General features: G+C 39.1%; 1 protein-coding gene across 1 annotated transcript in view; it reads right to left on the bottom strand.

Moving 5' to 3' along the window:
- Positions 1–309: 309 nt before the first annotated feature.
- snx19b (sorting nexin 19b) overlaps positions 310–19,992 on the bottom strand; it is a 38,956-nt gene continuing 19,273 nt past the window's right edge. Inside the window, exons 12-14 of the mRNA XM_034097123.1 lie at positions 6,754–6,938; positions 6,259–6,346; positions 310–4,534 (exon numbers count right to left, since the gene is read on the bottom strand). Coding sequence (XP_033953014.1) covers positions 4,411–4,534; positions 6,259–6,346; positions 6,754–6,938 — 397 coding nt within the window. The 3' untranslated portion in view covers positions 310–4,410. The remainder of the gene's footprint in view (positions 4,535–6,258; positions 6,347–6,753; positions 6,939–19,992) is intronic.

Raw genomic sequence — 19,992 nt, 5'->3', positions numbered from 1 at the left:
ACACTTTATTTGTTGTTGTTGTTGTTGTTGTTGTTGTTGGACATGAACCACAAGTCTGCAGGCTGTAGCAAATGAGCGGAGAGATGATAGGGCATTTTGAATGGGGTCCATACAGACGGGTAAGAAAATAATAATATGAAATGTATAAATGACCTCGAGGAGGCTCAGTATATTTCTGGTGAACCTCCAGACAGTTAAGACAAGCCTGGGATACATTTAAAGTGAAATCTCATAAAAGATAACAGAGCAACTCACCAGCCTCTTGTAAACTGCATCACCCACCGCAAGCCAAGAAAATAATGAGTGTAGTTGAAGGTTTAATAACTCATGTTTGGTATCTTTATTGTTTTTGCAAATATGTTCAGGAACACCCAGCAAATGTTTAAAAGACTATGAAATAATATGTGCTAGCAAATGGAGTTTCACAGTGTACAACACAATGCCACGTGTCCACAAATGAGAGGAGATGAACACCAGACACGGGAGAGAAGGGTGAGAAAGAGTGTAAAGGTGAAAGAGAACAGGCTTACAGCTTACAGTTTCACCGTATAACTTACACCTATATACTATGCTTACTCAAATATACTTCTCAACAACAGATAATATCTATATGGTCAGTGTTTATAAAACATTGGCAGTTTTAAGTAACATTTGGCATAAATATGTGACGTTCCAAAGACAAACAGCACTGTGCATGTTTAACATAAGTAATGTAACATCTATAAAGCAGAAATGTACGGAAGCATGTTGCTGCCATTAAAATTAAAATAAGTATTCGTTTTTGGTCAAACACTTCTCGAGCAGAATTTTCCTAGTTATGTTAAGAAATGTTTCATTATTTTGACAACTTTTAATCTATTGCTATATACCAATTATTTTTTTCACGCTGTAACATGTTTTTTATCTTGCTATATAAATAAATGTTCAGTATTACATAAAATGCTCCATTAGGGCTAAACACGTTTCTTCTTATAACATAATAAGTTGGTATAATGTTGTAAAAAAGAGATATTGCAATCAGTCATTCTAAAAGTGTTTTATGTATTATGGGATCAACTATTTTCATATAATATTTTGCTCGTCCAAAGCTTATTTTCTAGATGTAGAAAAACGTTCATCACGTTGACATTGGTCATATTGTGGAAGTTCTCAAAAATGACTTTGGTGAACTTATGGATATAGCTGCGCGTAACAGTAGTGGATGAAAATGCATAAATGAATTTTCTTATGCAGATTTTCTGAAAATTCAGTGAAATACATTTAAATATGCACAACATTTAGAATGGAGTACTTGATGGGTGTTGTAGTTTTTTGTATACTTGCAAAGCATTGTTTATTCTAAATTTGTATTATACTGTGCATTAGCCGTCTCATCCCAGGCATTAAATAAAACATAACCAAATATAATTTACTCACTGTCAATATTTCAAGTCAAAGCAGGCTACACCGTCCATAATATAGGCATTGCTTTGATTTCTCATTACAATTATGTACCAACTTATGTTATAACAAGCAAAAGTGATAAAGTAAAGACCAAGATCTCATTATCAGAATTATGCTATGTTAAATACAAGCATGATTATGTGTTGTGTTTCACATGGCAACATACATAGGATTATTTCATGACAACACATGTCAGCAAACAAAAAGAAAATCTTCTAAACAAATAACTGTAACATCTTTATGCAAATGTGATACATGATTAAAAAAAAAAAGGTTTTATTACAGAGAGCTGTAACTTAGTGCTTATGTCCTACAGAGGCTGCAGGACAGGTAAAAACAAACGTTATCAAGTCACCTTGTGAGGCAAGATCCAGTTAAAAGCACTTCATAAACGAGGACGCACCTCTCTGTCAGTGCAGACAGCTCGGAAAAGTCATAATTTAGTAAATCAAACAAATAAATAGGTCAATAAATAGGCTGAACCACAATATTACACAACGGGAAGGAAACAAAAAGGACCATGATACGAGTGCAAAACAGTGGAATGCAAAACTTGGTTTTTACTTCCAAGATGGAATGCAACATTTGTGGAACCTGGCATCAGAACTCCACATGATTGAACTGGATATGCAGATTCAGTCCCAGGAGACTTATTTGATATTTGAGAAAGTACTGCATATCTTAATATCAGCCTCACCAATCTGGACTCTGTACTCGTAAAAATTAAACACAAAATGATGCAGCTTTATAATGTACATAACAACCTGTCCAAATTCAAGACATAACATTTTGGAACCTTAAAATGTTTCCAGAAAAGGTTAACTCTCGATGATCCTTCTGGCCAGCTGCAACTGAAGAATGTTAAGACAGCCTGTGATAAGACATTATGGTTACACTGTAATTGATATAAAGGATAACCTGTATTGTAACATACTTTGGATATTCATCTGCAAACTACAACAGTTTATTGTTCATTGTCTCTATCCAACTGAGAAATGAAGTGCTGATTGTTTGTGTAACCACCATGAAGGCAGTAAGACGGTAAGGCATATTTACAAAGTGCAAAAACCTTCTACAATATGTTGAACATTTCTCTTTACCGGGTGGTTACACCATTCAAACTTTTCACAAGGTTTCTAAGTTGAGTAGATAATGACCACAGTTATCAAACTGTATGACTTTGAAGAGCAAAGGTGGATGTTTGGAATGAGTAATTGAATATATCCACAACAGAATCTGTCTAATCCAGCCCATCTGTTTGCAGGGATCGACTGACTGATAGAACTGTATTTGCAGGACTTTGTATTAACCAAGAAAAAATAAATGATCCCTTTCCACTTTTGGAAAAGCTGCGGCAAATGACTCACCAATCAGGTGGAGAAATTAAATGTGAGATGCAAAAATAACCATATAACTGCCGATCAGATCCAAGATGTACTTGTCTCTAATAGCCAGAAGGGGGCAACTTCCCTGCCTATAAAACAAGTATGAATGTATAGAAGTCTATGAAAATCGACCCTACTTCTCACTTGATTTATTAACTTAGTAATCATTCTCGTTTCAGGTCTATAGTCTCAATCACTAGTTTCAAGTCTTCTTCAACAATGCATGATGTTCACTTTATAAGTGATGGTCACAATACGGGTATAATAAGACATTTGTTTTAGGGCCGGGCAGGTTGCTACCATAATGTTGTCCGGTTTGGGTGTTGTCCGTGTTTCTGTCTTACAACTTCAACCCATTTATTGTTTGTTCCGTTAACTGTAACCTTTGTTGGCATTTAAATGTTATTTTAGCGTTTAGTTATACCTCGCTCACACCCCTTCGTGTGACTGATGGTTCCAGAAAGCCAATATGCCAACAGCCAAAATGGAAAACTTAAGGCTTGAATACCGTAGTCAACAAACCATTGGTTTAACATCACGGGGACAACATCGACTGACATTTTCCAAACTTATATTTAAACGCTTTGACTACCATATATATACTAAGGTATTTCATTTTGGGTATAGACAGACATTTCTGGACTGGACAGCATGGATTTATAGAAGTAAAAGTTAAGGGTAGAAAAAGTGTGGGAACTAAAGCAGTTCAATGTTCGCGTTGAGTGGACCAAAACCAATCCTAGATCCTTCAAATACCGGTTTAGTGGAGCCCAGTTCTTATATAATTCAGACATTAACTGCACATATAATTCTCAGAGGGACCTGTTAAAGAACTGTGACGCATTGTGAAGCCAGTCAAATATCTTATGGTCAACTCTTCACTACACCACAGTATGTACTTGTCCTACACCTGGGGAAGTAAAGAACAAAACCCTGCCAGATACATGCAATCCCTCAGGAAGGCTCAGATTTAGGATGTATAGATCACATTAAGTCATAATGACATGTCTGTCTTGATACAGAGCCAGTAGGATATTGTGGAATGGTTCAACAGAGAATAGAAAAAGAGCATTTTGAGATTTAATTTGGGGGTGAAAAGCAAATCCTCCTTCTCGAGATTAGAGCAAATCTTTTTTACCCCAAAACTGCGAGAGGGAATGAGGGCAGAGTGCAAAGACCATCTGAAGTGAGTTTCACTAAAGCCGGAGAGTTTAGCGAGCAGGAAAAGGCCTGATGTAGAGATTGGAAAAGGCTTTGCCACATGTTTAGATCCGACCAGTACTTCAGAGCTGTTCTGAGATCAAACACAAACCAGGTGTTTCAATGGAATCAAAGCCGTTTCATCTGCAGTTTGTGCTATTGTGTGTGTATACAGCCTTGTATGACGATGCATCAACACATAATTAAAGTCAGGCCTGAGGAAACTTCAAAGATTAAAGAGGGGACAGAGAGTATTTGGTCGACCAGAAACATTCACTAACACTCTCAGTCTTGCAGAACGTTAGTAGAACAGGAGCGGTCAACATTGGTGAAAGATCAGTCCAGATGATAGAGGTTTCATCTGGGTGTGTTGGTGTTCCTCTCATGCCAGCAGCTTCTCGGGGTTCTTGGAGAGACTGTGCAGGAGGCCCCTCTGGAAGCCCTCCATGGGTATTTCAGGAACCAGGAACTCCAACAGAAGATCAAATAGGCAGAAGACCAGATGTCTGAGAGAAAATAGCACTAGCAGTCAGCATCTTTTCTTTTGGCTCAGTTGACCATACAGGATTAATTCCAAATAGGATGACGTAATCTATAGCCGCGTTCACACAGCGGTACTTTTCCCACAAAGGTTCATGCGAACTTAGTTCATGATCGCGTTCACACCAAAAAGAGCCGGTACTAAAAGTAGTTCATGCGAACCTTTTGACCCGCTCGAAAGTCCCTGCTAGAGAGCAGGGACTTTCGAGCGGCTCTTTTTTGAGAAAAGAGCTATATTCCTGATTGGCTGGGCGAATTGCAAACCACGCCCCGTAAAACTCCCAAAAAGTTTTGTGAAGCCGCCATTCTATTATCCTCGCGTTAGCATTATTAGCATTAGCATTAGCCCAGCGCAGAAACGCAGAGAGACTAACTTATGGCAACACTAAATAAAACATGGGAGCGGTGGAGATGAGGAGGTGTCGGCGTTCTGGCGATTTACTCGGAAGGCTTCAGTAGAAGCTGCTGGGACTCCCAGCAGCTTCTACTGAAGCCAGTCCCCAACTCCGGGGACTTCCGGCCGGGGACTTTGGGCGGCAGTATACGCCGTGAAGTGGGTTGCGGCCTGCCAGTAAACCCAAAGCAGAAGAAGAAGAAGTGACGTCAGCGGCTTCATTTGCCTAATCCTCCCCCAGGGACTTTTTCTGGTGTGAACGCGATCTGTACTTAGTTCATGCGAACTAAAGAGTTCGCATGAACCTTTGTGGGAAAAGTACCGCAGTGTGAACGCGGCTCATGAGAATAAAAACTAAGGTGACTTTCATTTTGAATTTGTTCTTAATTTAGAGGTTGTTTTAGATGATTTAAAGTTGAGGAAGGGTTAAATGAATCCTTGCTGATGGAACTCAGCATTAATTTGAACGAGACTTGGTTAGGAGACGCTATGCTATGATAGCTGATGTTAGGCCCTTTGTTTAGACTTGGCGCTCTGTAACCTCTTTGAGTTACAAACTTCCTCTCACTGGACATAATTCAATAAGGAATATCCCCGTCTAAATAAGCTGAATTCACATTTAATGATATACATAAATAAGGTCATACGGTTCAGAAGGCTCATCTGACATCTCCCAAGAGCACAATGTGCTCCATAATCAATATCAAATGGAACAAGTTTATAATAAGTACGGTATGAGTTCTTATACCGCTCCCTGTCTTGCAGATACCATGAATGAGAAACCTTAATCAAATACAAATGTAAACGTTTTTCTTATTTAAAACATTATATTGGAAAAGTTAAGATTTGTAACTGTTTGGTTTTGTTCATTGCATCCTGATGTCTGTCTGGGTTTGTGTGTAACAAATAAAAACACCACATGACAGTTTGTTTCTGCATCTGTAAACCTTTATCCCCTCCAGCTGTTTATTCAACTTTTTGTTGTTTAGTGAATAAATTAGTCCACACTTCATGATTGCGTTTTCCTGTTCTGCTTATTTACAGAAACTGTAAATCATGCTTTGGGGGTTTGTTCTGCTAGATTTGGGATTGACCTTAAACTCAATTTTGTGTTAGAGAATCTACATCATTGACTGAGATAAGAATCTGAGAAGTAGGGGTGCAGAGTGACCACCCAGCGTTTCTTTCCCCTTCTCCATGCATCCCCAAAGCACTGATGCCCTGGGTACATTTGCCTAAACTGTAAATGGCGACTGGCTGTAATAAAGAGGCCATTGAGTGTATAGTGTATTTAACCTGTTGATGTAGGGGTTTTGAAGAGAGTCCAGCGCAGTCTCCCAGCTCAGTTTGTACTTGTTTGAGCCCAACATGTCAGAGACCAGATCTAAAGACACAAAGACAAAAGGATTATTTATCACAGTGTAACCAGCTGTTTGTTGGCTGCGTCCATCCCTTTCTCATGATTGTATAGGGAGGAACTAGTTGTATAGTTAGAATAAAGCAAAACAATTTCTAGAGCACGGCTGATACTTGAGTTTTGAGGCTTATACTGACATTTGAGAATATGACATATTCTACGAAACAGTTTCTTATTTACCTCAAACATGTCTTTCAAGAAAAACGTTTTGATCGTTATTAGCCTACAAATACCCGATCATCATAAACAATATCAACGAAATTATCGATAATCTGAAATGGTGCAATAATACTGGCCTTGAAATTAATTGGTCTGGTACTAAAATACAAATGTTTGGCTCAAAATTGTTACTTTTTGTTTGGGTGTACATGTACCTGGTAGGAGGCTCATCAGACAGTGTAAGGCTTGTTGCCTGGTGCTGTCCTTCTGTTGCAGGCTGCGTTCAAGTTGAGGGGCAGTGGGCAGGGCTCCTCCTGGCCACACAGACTCCTGGATGACCTGCAGGTACACCACCCAATATGCAGTGGCTGTCAGGTTGGCTACGCTCACATCCAGCCATCTGAAATTCACAAACACACAACAGCGGTCCAGAGTTAGAACAGTTGATGAGAAGTGTCTAGAAATGGCCACTTTCGAAGTCAGACATTTTGTATGGGGTTCAACATCCTTGTTTTATCCAATGTTGGGATATATTTGCATTTTTTTCTCTAAAAGTACGGTCAGTAGTATTTAAACTTTACTGCAAACGTTATCCATCAGTGCACTTGCTAGAAGGGCATAGTCAGTTCAACTCCTAAAATGATGAACCGTTGTTTTGGATCAATCAGCCACCGTTCATTAACATCATTTTTGTTGTAAATAGATTGATAGGCTTTCTCTATATATACCCAACAGTCTTCGTAGTCAATCTGATGACACGTCAATTTGTTCGATCAGTGCACCCTTAGAAGCTAGCATTTTCAGATGTGCATTTTAAGATGTGTTGCGCTATTCAGTGTTGCTGTCAGACTTAACACTGTCCCACAGAAAAAAAGGATTGGTTTGCTGAAAGTTTTTGGACTGATGTCGATGGTAAAAATATATCTTATGAAAACTGCTAATTAAGCCAAGCTCAGGAGGAGAATTGCATCTCTTGTATAACCTTTATTCGTAGAAATTGTGTGCAACAGTTAACAGAAAGCCAGCCAGTTATGTTAAAACAGTAGAAAGTAAATAAAGAGAAGCTCTTGGAGATGAATTACTGGGCCAGCTAGAACGTTAGCGGTTAGCTCTTCAGATACCGGCGGTCACAAACAAGCACAAAGAACTTGTTTACAGTTGGTTAACTTCTTGACTTTAAGGTTGCTCAGTCGGTCAGTTAATGTGGTGTGACCTTGCCATTTTGCCTGACCTCACCATTTCTCAATGATCCTGGTCTCAGACCGGCCAATCCCTTCAACTTAACCCATGCCTCATTGCATTCCCACGCGGATTTTAAACAAAATCACAGGGGTCCAGCCTGGCGCAGTCTCACACTGGAAGTGATCTCAAACTGCGGCCATCACCCTCAAGCCTGCTATATAACTGGTGGATTTAAGGTCTTGTGATGAGTACATTCAATAGGCTCTGTGTAGCTCGGAAACGATGACCCTGTGGTTCTGACCTGACCTTTGTCATGCCAAGATTTACCATCTGGGGGTTGAAAACACAGCCAGTCACAACTCAGACTGGATGAGGAGGTTATTAAAAGCACAAAGTAAAAGCTAAAAACAACATCTCGATGTAGCTCAAGTATTCAAGCATTGTACAGGTCAGGAACATAAATCTGTGGGAGGTACTAGTCATTTGGAATTAGTCAAAATAAAAACAAAGTTTGTATATATAAAATGAGGGTGTTCAAGACCAATACATCTTGAAAAATATCATTTCAAGTATTATAAAAAGATTCATAGGGCTAACAGACCCTAAAAACGTAATACCATGCAGATGCTGTTAAGCAACTATGTCCAAACCTCAGAGCTCTGTTAAAAAAAACGGGGACCTCCCTCTGGTCCTAATGTTCTGCTTCTTTTGCTCACTTTATGTGGTCCCAAATTAAGTTATTTCATTAGCTTGTTCTGGCCAGTTACCACGCTGCTGGGCTACTCTAAGAGAAGCTATGGATGGACAAGTTGTGCCAGCCAGAATTTTAGGTTTCACTACTTTACACTTTTTTTGTTCCATAGTGTTTTACAACAGCACAAGGGGTGCCAAATATGTAAAGTAAAGTATTTTCTGATCCTTAAGTTGTTCAACTGCGGCGGAAAAACAGACGCGGGAGACATTTTCTCAGACAATGATGTATTAATTTATGTTCCGGGAAAAACAGATCCCAACTTCAGCCCCATCAAACACAAAACAGGCAATTAGCAGGGCTCAGAACTCGTCAGATGTTTAGTCTCATTTGTGACTCAAGCACTCAGTGCACTTGGTGTTTTGATTTTACGGATAAAGAGTTGTTGAGGTAACAGGTCTATGTAAGTGACCACAGGTGGACCAACTATTAGTCATACAGCTAATGCTAACTGGACACTTTCTGTACGATGTGGTCAAATGAAAGTGCTAATGTTATCGATTTGGGATTTCCAAAACAGTTGTAAAAAAAACGTTTTATCAGAAATCATAGGCTGTAAAACTCAAATAGTTCAAACGTTGACTTTAATCAAATGTAATTTGCCAAAAGGTTTCACGTAATTTGTTTAGGTTAGATAAAAGCAAAACACTTATGTTGTACTTAATATGTTTTGCTTTTAACTGACCTAATACATGTATGTGGACAAAATAAAATTAATTAAAGCCAAGTTTCAATTTCTTTGTAAGGATTCTTCAGTCTGTAGCCAGTCAACCACTGAAGCTAAACACTTATTCGAAATGCACAAATATTAGACAGACGTGTATTCAAATGAGTTGAGTGTGTGTGGGTTTAAAAGAACTTAAAGAGAAACAAATTAGGTTATAAATTCTTCCCTCACACATACACAAACACATTGCTGCAGATTACATGAGTATGTTGTCCACTGAAGTCTAGCCTCAGCCCCAGTAACAGTGTATTTTGGTCGAGGCTGGTTAAAGCTCAGCAGGTGGACAATGAAGATTGTCTCTTCACCAGCTCATATCAGCCAGAGACAAGCTCACTAAATCACTGGGTTATGACTGGCAACTGCAAAAGAACATATGGAAACAGCGACCTACAGTCACTGACAGCATAATAAAGAGCTGAAGTAGCAACATATTATTTGGACATTTACAGTTTGTCAGGGATTCAACCGTCTCTTAAGAGCTACAACTGTAAATCCATAAAACACCTGATGGAGTTACAGGAGAAAAGTGTTGATCATTCTTTAATGGTCTTGAAGGGCCAGTGACTGCCACACATTCATTTGAATGTTTTGGATTTGGACCGGAAGCAACTTTTCTAGTTTTACACTTTGGATATCCTTGAACAAAAGAAGTCATGGGGCCAATTTTCCTGTATGTAATTGTACACACATGTTGAGACATCATGCATTTGAGGGTATTCTCCTTAAAGGTTTCCTGCAGTGCAATTGTTGTGGTACCATGATAAAAAAAAGAAAGAAGGAAAGCTAGAAGTGTACAGCGGGGCAACCAATGCAACCAGTCTGCCATAGTCAAGGTTGATAAAGACTCTCTCTAAAATGAAGACAATGAAAGCAAGTGCAATCACAGCTACACACAGTTTCAATCTGTCAAGACAGAAGATAAACTATCGGAGGAAATCATTGCGCGAATACAGAAAATTCGAGAAATCCGTCTCAACTCAATTGACCCTATCACACAATCGTCACGTAGCAAGCAAACAAGTGGACCTCGAGTTGAGATTGTTTTCTCAGCTGTGGTTTCAATTGTGTTAATCGTACAATGAATGGCAGGGAACATTTACACCTATAAATGGTCTAATAAAAAGGTATCCAATGGAGTTTTAGACTTCTAGTAACCTGTTTAGTTTGTTTAGTGCATGAGGAGGCATTTGCACACACACTTGGGACAAATTCCAGACACTTGCTCACCAATGCAGTGGTCAAGAGGAGGCGTTAACGTGCCAAGGTGTGCAGCAATCTGACAGCAAAGAAGGAGAAGAAGAAGACTGGGAGCTATTTAACATGGATATATCGCACCGGTTTTTGAAAAGGTAAATTACAAAGGTACAAGTACATATATGGGCTGATTGACAGATAATTGCAGATTTTGCTCAGAACTGATGTAACATCGTTTGAATAAGGATACTTTTTAGGGAATCTTCTACACCTGTAGTTTTTGAATGCCAAACACACTCCCAATATAGCATCTTGCATCACTCGGTGACTTAGCTATAAACACATACAATGCAATGTGAAATTAACTTCAAAACTTCCGTCATGCTACGGTATGCAAAAAATGATTATAATTGTCCCAAGTAGAAAACACTTCAAAAAATAAAAAACATTACTCTCCAGAAGCTCTTGCTTAACACATGAGGACAATAACTGTGTGTGTGGTTACATGTGGACAACATGAAAGTGTTTTGAAGACCTTAAAAAAAGAAAGCAAAGCAGATACAAAATAGTGTTTGGTACCCGTAAATTGTGTCTGTGTTAATGGCCGGAATTATGCGCTATGTTCCTATAAATAACCCGCTGGTTAAAGACAGAGTGTCCCAATCTAGCTTCACACTTCAGTCTAAATTAACACGCTGACACAGTCTGGTCTGTGATCAGATTTAATTGAGGTCACGCAGTCCGTGGACTGCTCCAAGTTTCCATCGGCTGAGACCCATCAAAACATAATCAAGATAATGAAATAAGAAAATACCAAATTCTAGGCAGGAACACCTGGCAGCAACTTGTCAAGGCCAAGCAGAAACTATTTATTATAATACTCATGGTTAAAAGATATTAAGATGTTAAGTTAGGATCACAAATGTGCAACCTCTACTGCTGCATAACATTCCCGAGTGATAGCCAAAGCCAAATTGGGAATCAGATCAAATCCCCATTTTTTGGGATCTAAAAGTGGTCACATATAGCTTACTGGCTTACAGCATTTACTGTAAGAGGATCTCATATCGGCCTTCAGTAGATCAGAGGAATAGTGTTAAATCATTGGTGCGCGCATGTGCATGCTCCAGCCCGTGCAAATGATCAACAAAGCAGGCAGTCACTCATGGAAAAACAAGTTCCATAGTGCTACTAGAGGTTTAGAACTATGCAGGGTTCATTTAACAGTTATCTGCACTGCTGTAAATCCAAACATTATAGAATAAATTGCTAGTAAGTTACTTTATTTTTTTAAAAGACAGACTCTCCAGGCAGAATGTGAAGTAAAAAACAGCCAATAAATGAATAAACATGGTTATGGTCTACAGTATGTTAGTGCATTACAGCTCTCACACAGGCCTGTCAGTTATCCTAAATGACCTCCATATGGTTTTTCGCTGCAGGCTTTTGGTTTGAAGTTCTGTTTGAACAGAACCTGAAATGTATGTGAAAATATGAAATCCCAGGAAAAAGGCATTCTTTAAATGTGATAACTTAGTCTGTGTGCATCATCCATTAAATACCTTTTAATGTTTAACTGACTAAAAAGTACTATGTTGTTCCTAGTAAAAAATGGATGACATAAAACTCACCTACATTATTGAGAATACAGAGTTGTACTGATAGGGTTAAAAACATAAGGTCAGGGATTGTATGAATTGTATTGTTTCCAAATCTGCTTACCAAATAATTTTTTTAATCAAATCTACGTTTTGTTTCCAAATTGTGAAAAAAATACCAGAGGTCAAATGTTCAGATAAGAAAAAATATAGATATTTTGAGTGTTAACTAACCATCTACAAAGTGAGTTTAATTATATTTACTGGTATTTGTGTCACGTACACAGGTCCTGCCAGATAGCTAGGTAGCGCCTTGCAGATACTGTCGATTCAAAAATGTTATTGGGTACCTTTGGATTAGCTTCTAATTTGGTACAGAGTTTCGCTTACCAACCCTAAAGATACCACATCTAAACTGGGCACATTAAGCTCTTTACTTCTTACACCATGTCTAGTCTTGGGTCGAAGCATGAGCAATTTCTAAAGGTGACATTTTACACAGAATTCCATATGGAAGAAAGTGACCAATAAGTATGATTTTCTAAATCTGTAACGTGAACCTGATTTATCTGTGACCTCACTTCTTAGGTAAGTGTATGATGGCTGGGAAACCACACTGTTTACCCTGGTTCCCATTAAGACTTCCATTGTCAGTAAATGGTCTTACATCAGAGAGATGAACAGCAGGAGCACATGGAGATAATGAATACAGTTTGCATCCCCACATTACATTACATAACATTACATTGCATTTAGCTGACGCTTTTATCCAAAGCGACTTACAATAAGTGCGTTCGACCAACAAGATATAAAGTTGAAGAAAACAGAATCATATAAGTACATCAGGTTTCATAGAGCTAAAACATTTCAAGTGCTACTCAACTGGCTTTAGATAAGCCAGTCCTTTATTAGTATATAAGTGCTTTGTTAGCAATTATATCGCTCGAAGTGGAGTCGAAAGAGATGAGTTTTCAGTCCACATATGAGATCATTTGTCTGTAGCCTGTGAGCAATAAGGAGAAATCAAAAGTCAGACAGGAGTCATGTGGAAATTATCTTTGTGCAAGACCGTGACCAAAGATTTCCTGGGGAAATGGTCAGCGCAGAGTTTCTTCATAGGAACACACAATGACATTTCATGAGCATAGAAGCTGTGCTGTAAGCACGGCTTCATTAGCTAAGACTAAAGGCCAATTTTGTCCTATTTTTTGTATCTTGAGTCTTCATATCGGGAAATGAAATTAGCTCTCCCCAAGCGCAAAACGCAGATAAATTGTTAGGCCATCCTTCACTTTGGCAAGTAAGGTATGGATAGAGAAACACATGTTGATTGTCTTGATACCTATAGCCAGTGGCGTTTTTATATGTACAAAAGTGGTGGGGCACAAAAAACTTGGATGTCTATAAGCTTCTGCAGTGATGTTCATGGCTGGTGAGGCACTGGCACTGACTCTTCAGGTTTACAAATATTATATTTTGACCTAAATACAAATATAATATTATTTTCAAAAGCTTTTTTTGATAAAATGTAATTTTATCATTTAAATATTGAATTGTTCTCTCTTAGTAAGATCCCATTGTCAATAAAATGGTGGTCTTACCTTGACTTGAAGATGAAGTCCATTTGCCTATCCTTCTGGACAAAAATCTCTATTACTTTTTTTGTAAAAGTCCTCCTTATCTTCTTGTAGTTTCAAAAGTCTATCATTAATCTAATCAATAGATTTATGATTAGAAAATTATAAAAGTAGGTGGATATTATCCGGGTGAACAAAACGTGCATATATCTAACAGGTTTGTTTCCCACAGATCTTATTTGGAGCTATTTTCTAAAATCCTACGGAGAAATCTCGTTGCTTTATTGTGGAGGGAAGCCATGCGCAGCTTACTTCCTGGTTTTAGGACGCCTCACTGCAGCTCTCTCGTCTCCTCTTCACACACCACACTTTTCGCGGCACACGTACTTACAGCCAATCAGCTCTGAATTATGTGAGATGACGTATGGTGGGGATGGCAGCTCAGTGCCCCTATGGTCATTATTTTTTTGCCACACACATTAAATAGAACAATACTCTAAGCATGCGCAGTGTAGTTTTTACAGTCACCGTTCACTTAGACAGTCAGAGGGAGGGGCAGGATCGGGTTTTGTCCCACATGGCTCTAAACAGCTCAATAGGCACACACTGTAGACACTAATTAGAAGAACACAGACTAAAACAGCAATGTAAAGAGGAATCAGATGATTAAACATGATCTTAAAATATATTTTATATATTTTTTTATTTATTTTTTGCATTTTTTTGTAATCATTATTTGTAATACTTTCTGCTGACACTAGGTGGGGCTGTTTCGATGGTGTTTTAAAGCCCACCAGACCAACAATCATCTCTAAAAGTGTGAGAAACGCTATTCAACACAAGTTATCAGGAAAATTAAGACAGACATGCCACTAAGTCTAGTTTAAATAACATTTAAAGGGATTTCCTGATTGGTAAAATGATGATGTTTAATTTCCTCGTTAACCACCTAGCAATGCAGGGCGGCTCCACTGAAAAGGCTCACATATTAACTCAACAAATAAATATGATCTTTTAACTTTGGCTTTTTTACTTTTCAATGAGATCATGTATATTTCTTGAAAAGACAAGGCTGGGTTGAGAGAATTGAGATTAAAGTTTGACATGCTAAGAATGAACAGGCTGATGTTGAGAGGGCATTGTTATTGACCTATTCTAACTAAGATGTGTGCTAGTTTAGTCATGAATATGAATATTCGCATAGATAAATACTTACATTGGAAAAGTGATTTGTATGGGTATTTGATATTTGAAATGTGAGGTTTATTACAGGCAATCTGAAAGTGTAAAATATATATATATAAGTATACATTGTCAATAAAGATTCAAAAACCATAGAATCATTGAACAAGTAGAAGACCAATACAGACAGAAAACCCATCCTTTCTATTTATCTTGAAAACAGCTTCAAGCACCATGTCAAGTAGGCCGAACCCGGACACAATCTGTATAAAACTGTCAAAACTCGGCACAACCCATCCGTCTTATATTGTATCCACACTCTCGTGTACTGTACACATAAACCAAGGAAGAGCACAAACAGATGCAAAAGGCACGACGAGACCATTAGACCTAACACTAGTGGGCAGTGACAAGGCAAATATAATTACAGGAAGGTGGGTTTCTTCATCCTTTAACAGCCCACACAGTATTACTCATACTACAGAAATATCCATTCCTGCAGAATTTCCCTATCTAAGGACCAGACTTCCAGTTGTGAGGAACACAGATGTCGGCAGTGGGAACAGTTGTTTTCACTGTGTGATGTGTCTGCTCCCAGTGAGGCGTACACCTCAGTGCAGCCCTCCGGCACATTGCTCATCACATCAGCACCTCCATTCAGGACATGGTGCCGTCTTACAGCCGCCCGCCCCTCTGTCTACAGTCAGCTCTGTTTCTCTGTGTATGTTTGAGTGTGCGGGTCTGGTTTTATAGGGACTGTCATGGCGCCGTGTTCCCCATGGCTGATCAAAACACAGACATGTGACGTTACAGACCTGAGCCAGAATCTAATCCCATATGGCCCACATAGGTTTGCATTAACACCGTCTGGGTACCACACGTCACATCTTAGCACATGCTTAATGAGATAGGTCAGTGCATGAAAACATCAAGACACACACACACGGGTCAATGTTCTTGCCTATGCTACACTAACATCCTTCGAACTTGCTGTCATCACCATTGCAGTCTTATGGCAATCACCGAAGAGATTACTTTTCCTTTTGGCCCATGCAACCACACACGGATTTAGACCCTGCACACACACACACACACACACACACACACACACACACACACACACACACACACACACACACACACACACACACACACACACACACACACACACACACACACACACACACACACACACACACACACACACACACACACACACACACACACACACACACACACACACACACACACACACACACACACACACACACACACACACACACACACACACACACACACACACACACACACACACACACACACACACACACACACACACACACACACACACACACACACACACATTCACAAACAGAGTGCTTTTGACCAATTAGAGCTGACAAATGCCAAGTAATTCTATATGAGGGATTGTGGTCTGGTAAAGTTTTAGACTGTGTACAGAAGTATTACTACCATGAAAACCACCAGTACTTTTCCAGCTACCCTTGTCAGAGAAATATTTGTCTAACTCACATTTAACTAATGTTTTGCTCTCTGCCTGGGGGATTGATAAGATTTAAATTGATCAAAAAACTAATTAAATTATCATTAACACACAAGTACGGATCTTGTCAGGACAAGTTTCCTAAGTTTGTCGGTTCTATCAGCATGAAGTTTAACAAACTTCACCCTCTTCACTGGCATTTAGATTTGTTTTATGTGAACATCAGTTATCATAAAGAAAATAAATGTATATTACAGCTGTGTTTTTTTAAATCTGAACAGTCTAGCAGTGCTGTACACAGAGTGGCCGACCCAAGACTGCTGGGTGAAAAACAAGCAGCTCACAGGAGAGGAGAGCCAGCTTCTCCCTGTGGTAATGATTACTGTGTTAGTGCTGCCAGGAAACAGATGTTTACAGTGCAGGTGACATACTGAGATCCTTTTGAGGAAAATACCCTCGAGCATTGCCCTTGAGTTTCCAAAGATACACAAGTAGCAGGCGTAGAGAGGAGACAGTGCCAACCCAGGATGAGCTCAGAGGAAGATCCCTGACAACTCCAAATATGACATCCTCCTACTCCTTTAAGTCTTCTGGACTGACGGGTAATACTTCTGACACAGTTTGTGAAACCTACCTGAGCTAGTTTTCCAGCTAAATGTCGTTCATTTACATAACTGACAGTTTTTTTTTTTTTTTTAGACATTATTGCTAGTTTACAGCTAAATATTTGAATAATCATGTATTTCTGTGAAAGAAAGGATAAACTGTAGATATTCTATTGAGCATGATTTTTCACTTTTCAAATCGGGACAAAACTGTTTTTGTGTCTCCGTCCCGTGGAAGTTTACTGACATTTGAGGCTTAGCATTGACACATTTTGTGGTGCAATACTGAGAATGTCATACTTTATATCACACAAACATCGCCAAAGGACATTTTCCCCCTCTTTCAGCAAGGCATCATAGCAATACATGAAAAATCATTATTCTAAGATGTCTTGTTTTTGCTGTATTATGATTGTTCTTTCAAATGTCGACTCACAAGAAGAGAAAAGTTACTTTTTGTATGAAACAAAAATATGAATGTGTTCACACTGCAGAAACATTGCAATTTTAAAAAGCCACCACATATATTCATGCTAATTTCTTAGCATTAGCATGTTCCTCTAGCTGTGACAACACATGTAGTCTTAGCCTCAAAAAGATCCTCACTTAAAGTCCTCAGATAGAGTGCAGTTACCCTTACACGCTCATGGGTCTGAAGGAGTGATTCAATGAACTACAGGGCTCAACTCCAACAATGAAACTGACACAATCAATGGCAACCAAGCTAAAAGAGGAAGAAAGATACGTCGATGACTTGGCAGGAAATCAACAACATGTGACGCAAGAGAATCCAAAAAAATCGTAAAACATCAGCTGAGCTGGAGCACAACTATGCATGTGTTGTAGTGGGATTTATTTGAGTTACCATCTATGGTAAACACAGACAAGCATAACCAGGTCCCATTGGAGCTAAAATAAGCCTACAGACAGTTTTCGACAGACAAGATGTCATTGCACAAGTATGTCCCGGGAGACAGAAGACGAACTCTGGAGCCACATCTCGGGTCCCTGGGCTCAGGTGAGCGGGGAAAACAGACACTAGAGACGTGAAGGGTCGCTTATCAAGTTCATCATGCAAACATCCGGACGGTGTTCAAGCACACGACACTTGTTCTACATCTAACCTTCCCAAGAGTGTGGATAATAATGAGACATATTATCTTTCATGTCCTGGGGTGGGAGGATTTTGTCGTCCTTTCAACTCGCTGACACTAAATAAGGATAAATGAACACAGAGGCTGGCAAGCTTGAGCTGATGGCACCCAGGGGCCCGGGGATAAGTATGTTTCATAACCTTCACGAAAAGTGACCTAAGTATTTGACCTATTATGTTCCCTTGAGAGGATTACATAGGTCTGTAAGAATTGGAAAGCAACTGCAGACTACTATTAGCCTGTAATAGAAGACAATATTTATTCTTCAGAAACGCTCGTAGATGTAAAAAGGGAATAATTCCTCTAGCGAACGTGATAGTGCCATGACACAGGGCACACGTCCAACTGAAACACAGGGTGAGATAGAAACCACTTACAGACTGATCCCACTTTACGGGGTGAGTCTGAATTCGTCTCCTCTCAGGGACAGCCTGTCCAGGGTCGTCACACTGACTCCACTCAACAGAGCCTGATAGATAGCCCAGCTCCATTATGTAACAGCCTCTTTCCATCCAACACTCCCTCCTCTTCTTCCCACCAATACCAGATCTGTCTTGTGTAGCCCACCCGTCTGACCACCAGCACACTGGGCCTGAGAGTGAATTCCTGCTGACAGGAGAAGCTTGGAGCTCCCAGCAGGGTGTTCTGTTTACACCACACACCTGGCCCCGGGACCCATATGTCAAGGAACAGGAAAACGGCGAAGGATATAACCTCCTCACTGTGGAAACAAGCAGCAGTGTCAAGAACAATCCAGAGTGGATGGTTTCTAGACGAATCCAAATACCTAAATCCCTGGATTCCCCACATCATTGAGAATAATAGGGTCTTTAGAGTATTCATACTGCATACTGCATGAGGTTTTCTGTTATGTAAGGACATGACAAAAAAATAAACTCTGGAAGCCAGACATACGTGCCAAATGATACACAATGTCCAAAAGAATACACTTACTAAAGTAATAACTATCGAAGATGTATAATAGGCTTCAAAGCCAGACACTTATGACTGTTTTCTTCTACTGTTAATACCTCAAACTAAATATCTGCTGATACATATTTGCAGATGTAGTCATTTCAGACCACTGTGCCTTTACCAATTAGTTTTAATACTCTTTTTTTCTCTCTAGTGGAGATGGCAGCATGCATCAAACTTGGATGAACTTAAGCTGGGTCTAAATTGTACTGACAGGAGAATGTGGAACTAAGTACATTACAGTTGACTTTCATATTCCTCTAAATGTGACAATCATTTACTTTCATTTTTTGAGATGCAACTTTTTTTTCATATCATTAACAAAACCAATCGTAGCGCAAGGTTTTCTAACCAATGTTTTTTGCATCTTTTACCTGTATTTCCTAGTCTTTTTCATTTGGAGTTTTTTGCTCAATTGTCAAAGAGATCACATCCTATCTCTTACTGAGTGACAACTGTATATATAAATAATACATGTTATAGATGTGTTCTATTGTAATTGAAGATTGCAATATTGATGCGTTTGATTAATCACGTGCAAGAATGGGAAAGTTACTGAATGTTCTTTTGCTGTGTCTTTTTTCTCACAGTGCATAACCCTAAAGTAAATGTACTAATACAGATAAGTTGTTGTTTTTACACTGTTTAAGAGTCCCAACGATTCTGTGTTTCTAAAAGCTTACGAAGAGCAGATAAAGAGCATACATATCCTTTCTGCAGAAAGCCTATTAAATACTGAAAGACAATCTCTTGACTTGAAGACTTGATTCAGTCAGAAATAAAGTCTGCTAATGAAGACTATGAGATACTCCTATAAAAAAAGCTGAGAACAAAACTAGTGGGAGGCTCATGTGTTAATATTGTTCGGCGAAAAAGCCCTGATTATGGTTTTACAGTGCCTTAAAAACCACTTTAGTTTGGAGATGTTGGTATATGGCTTTGTTACAACTGTTAATCAATCACAGGGTCTTCACAATGTAATCTGCATGAGCCTGAAGTGAAAAC

The sequence above is a fragment of the Pseudochaenichthys georgianus genome, chromosome 13 (genome assembly GCF_902827115.2).
Source record: "Pseudochaenichthys georgianus chromosome 13, fPseGeo1.2, whole genome shotgun sequence".
Classification (NCBI taxonomy): domain Eukaryota; kingdom Metazoa; phylum Chordata; class Actinopteri; order Perciformes; family Channichthyidae; genus Pseudochaenichthys; species Pseudochaenichthys georgianus.
This window is presented reverse-complemented; position numbering and strand designations above follow the sequence as displayed.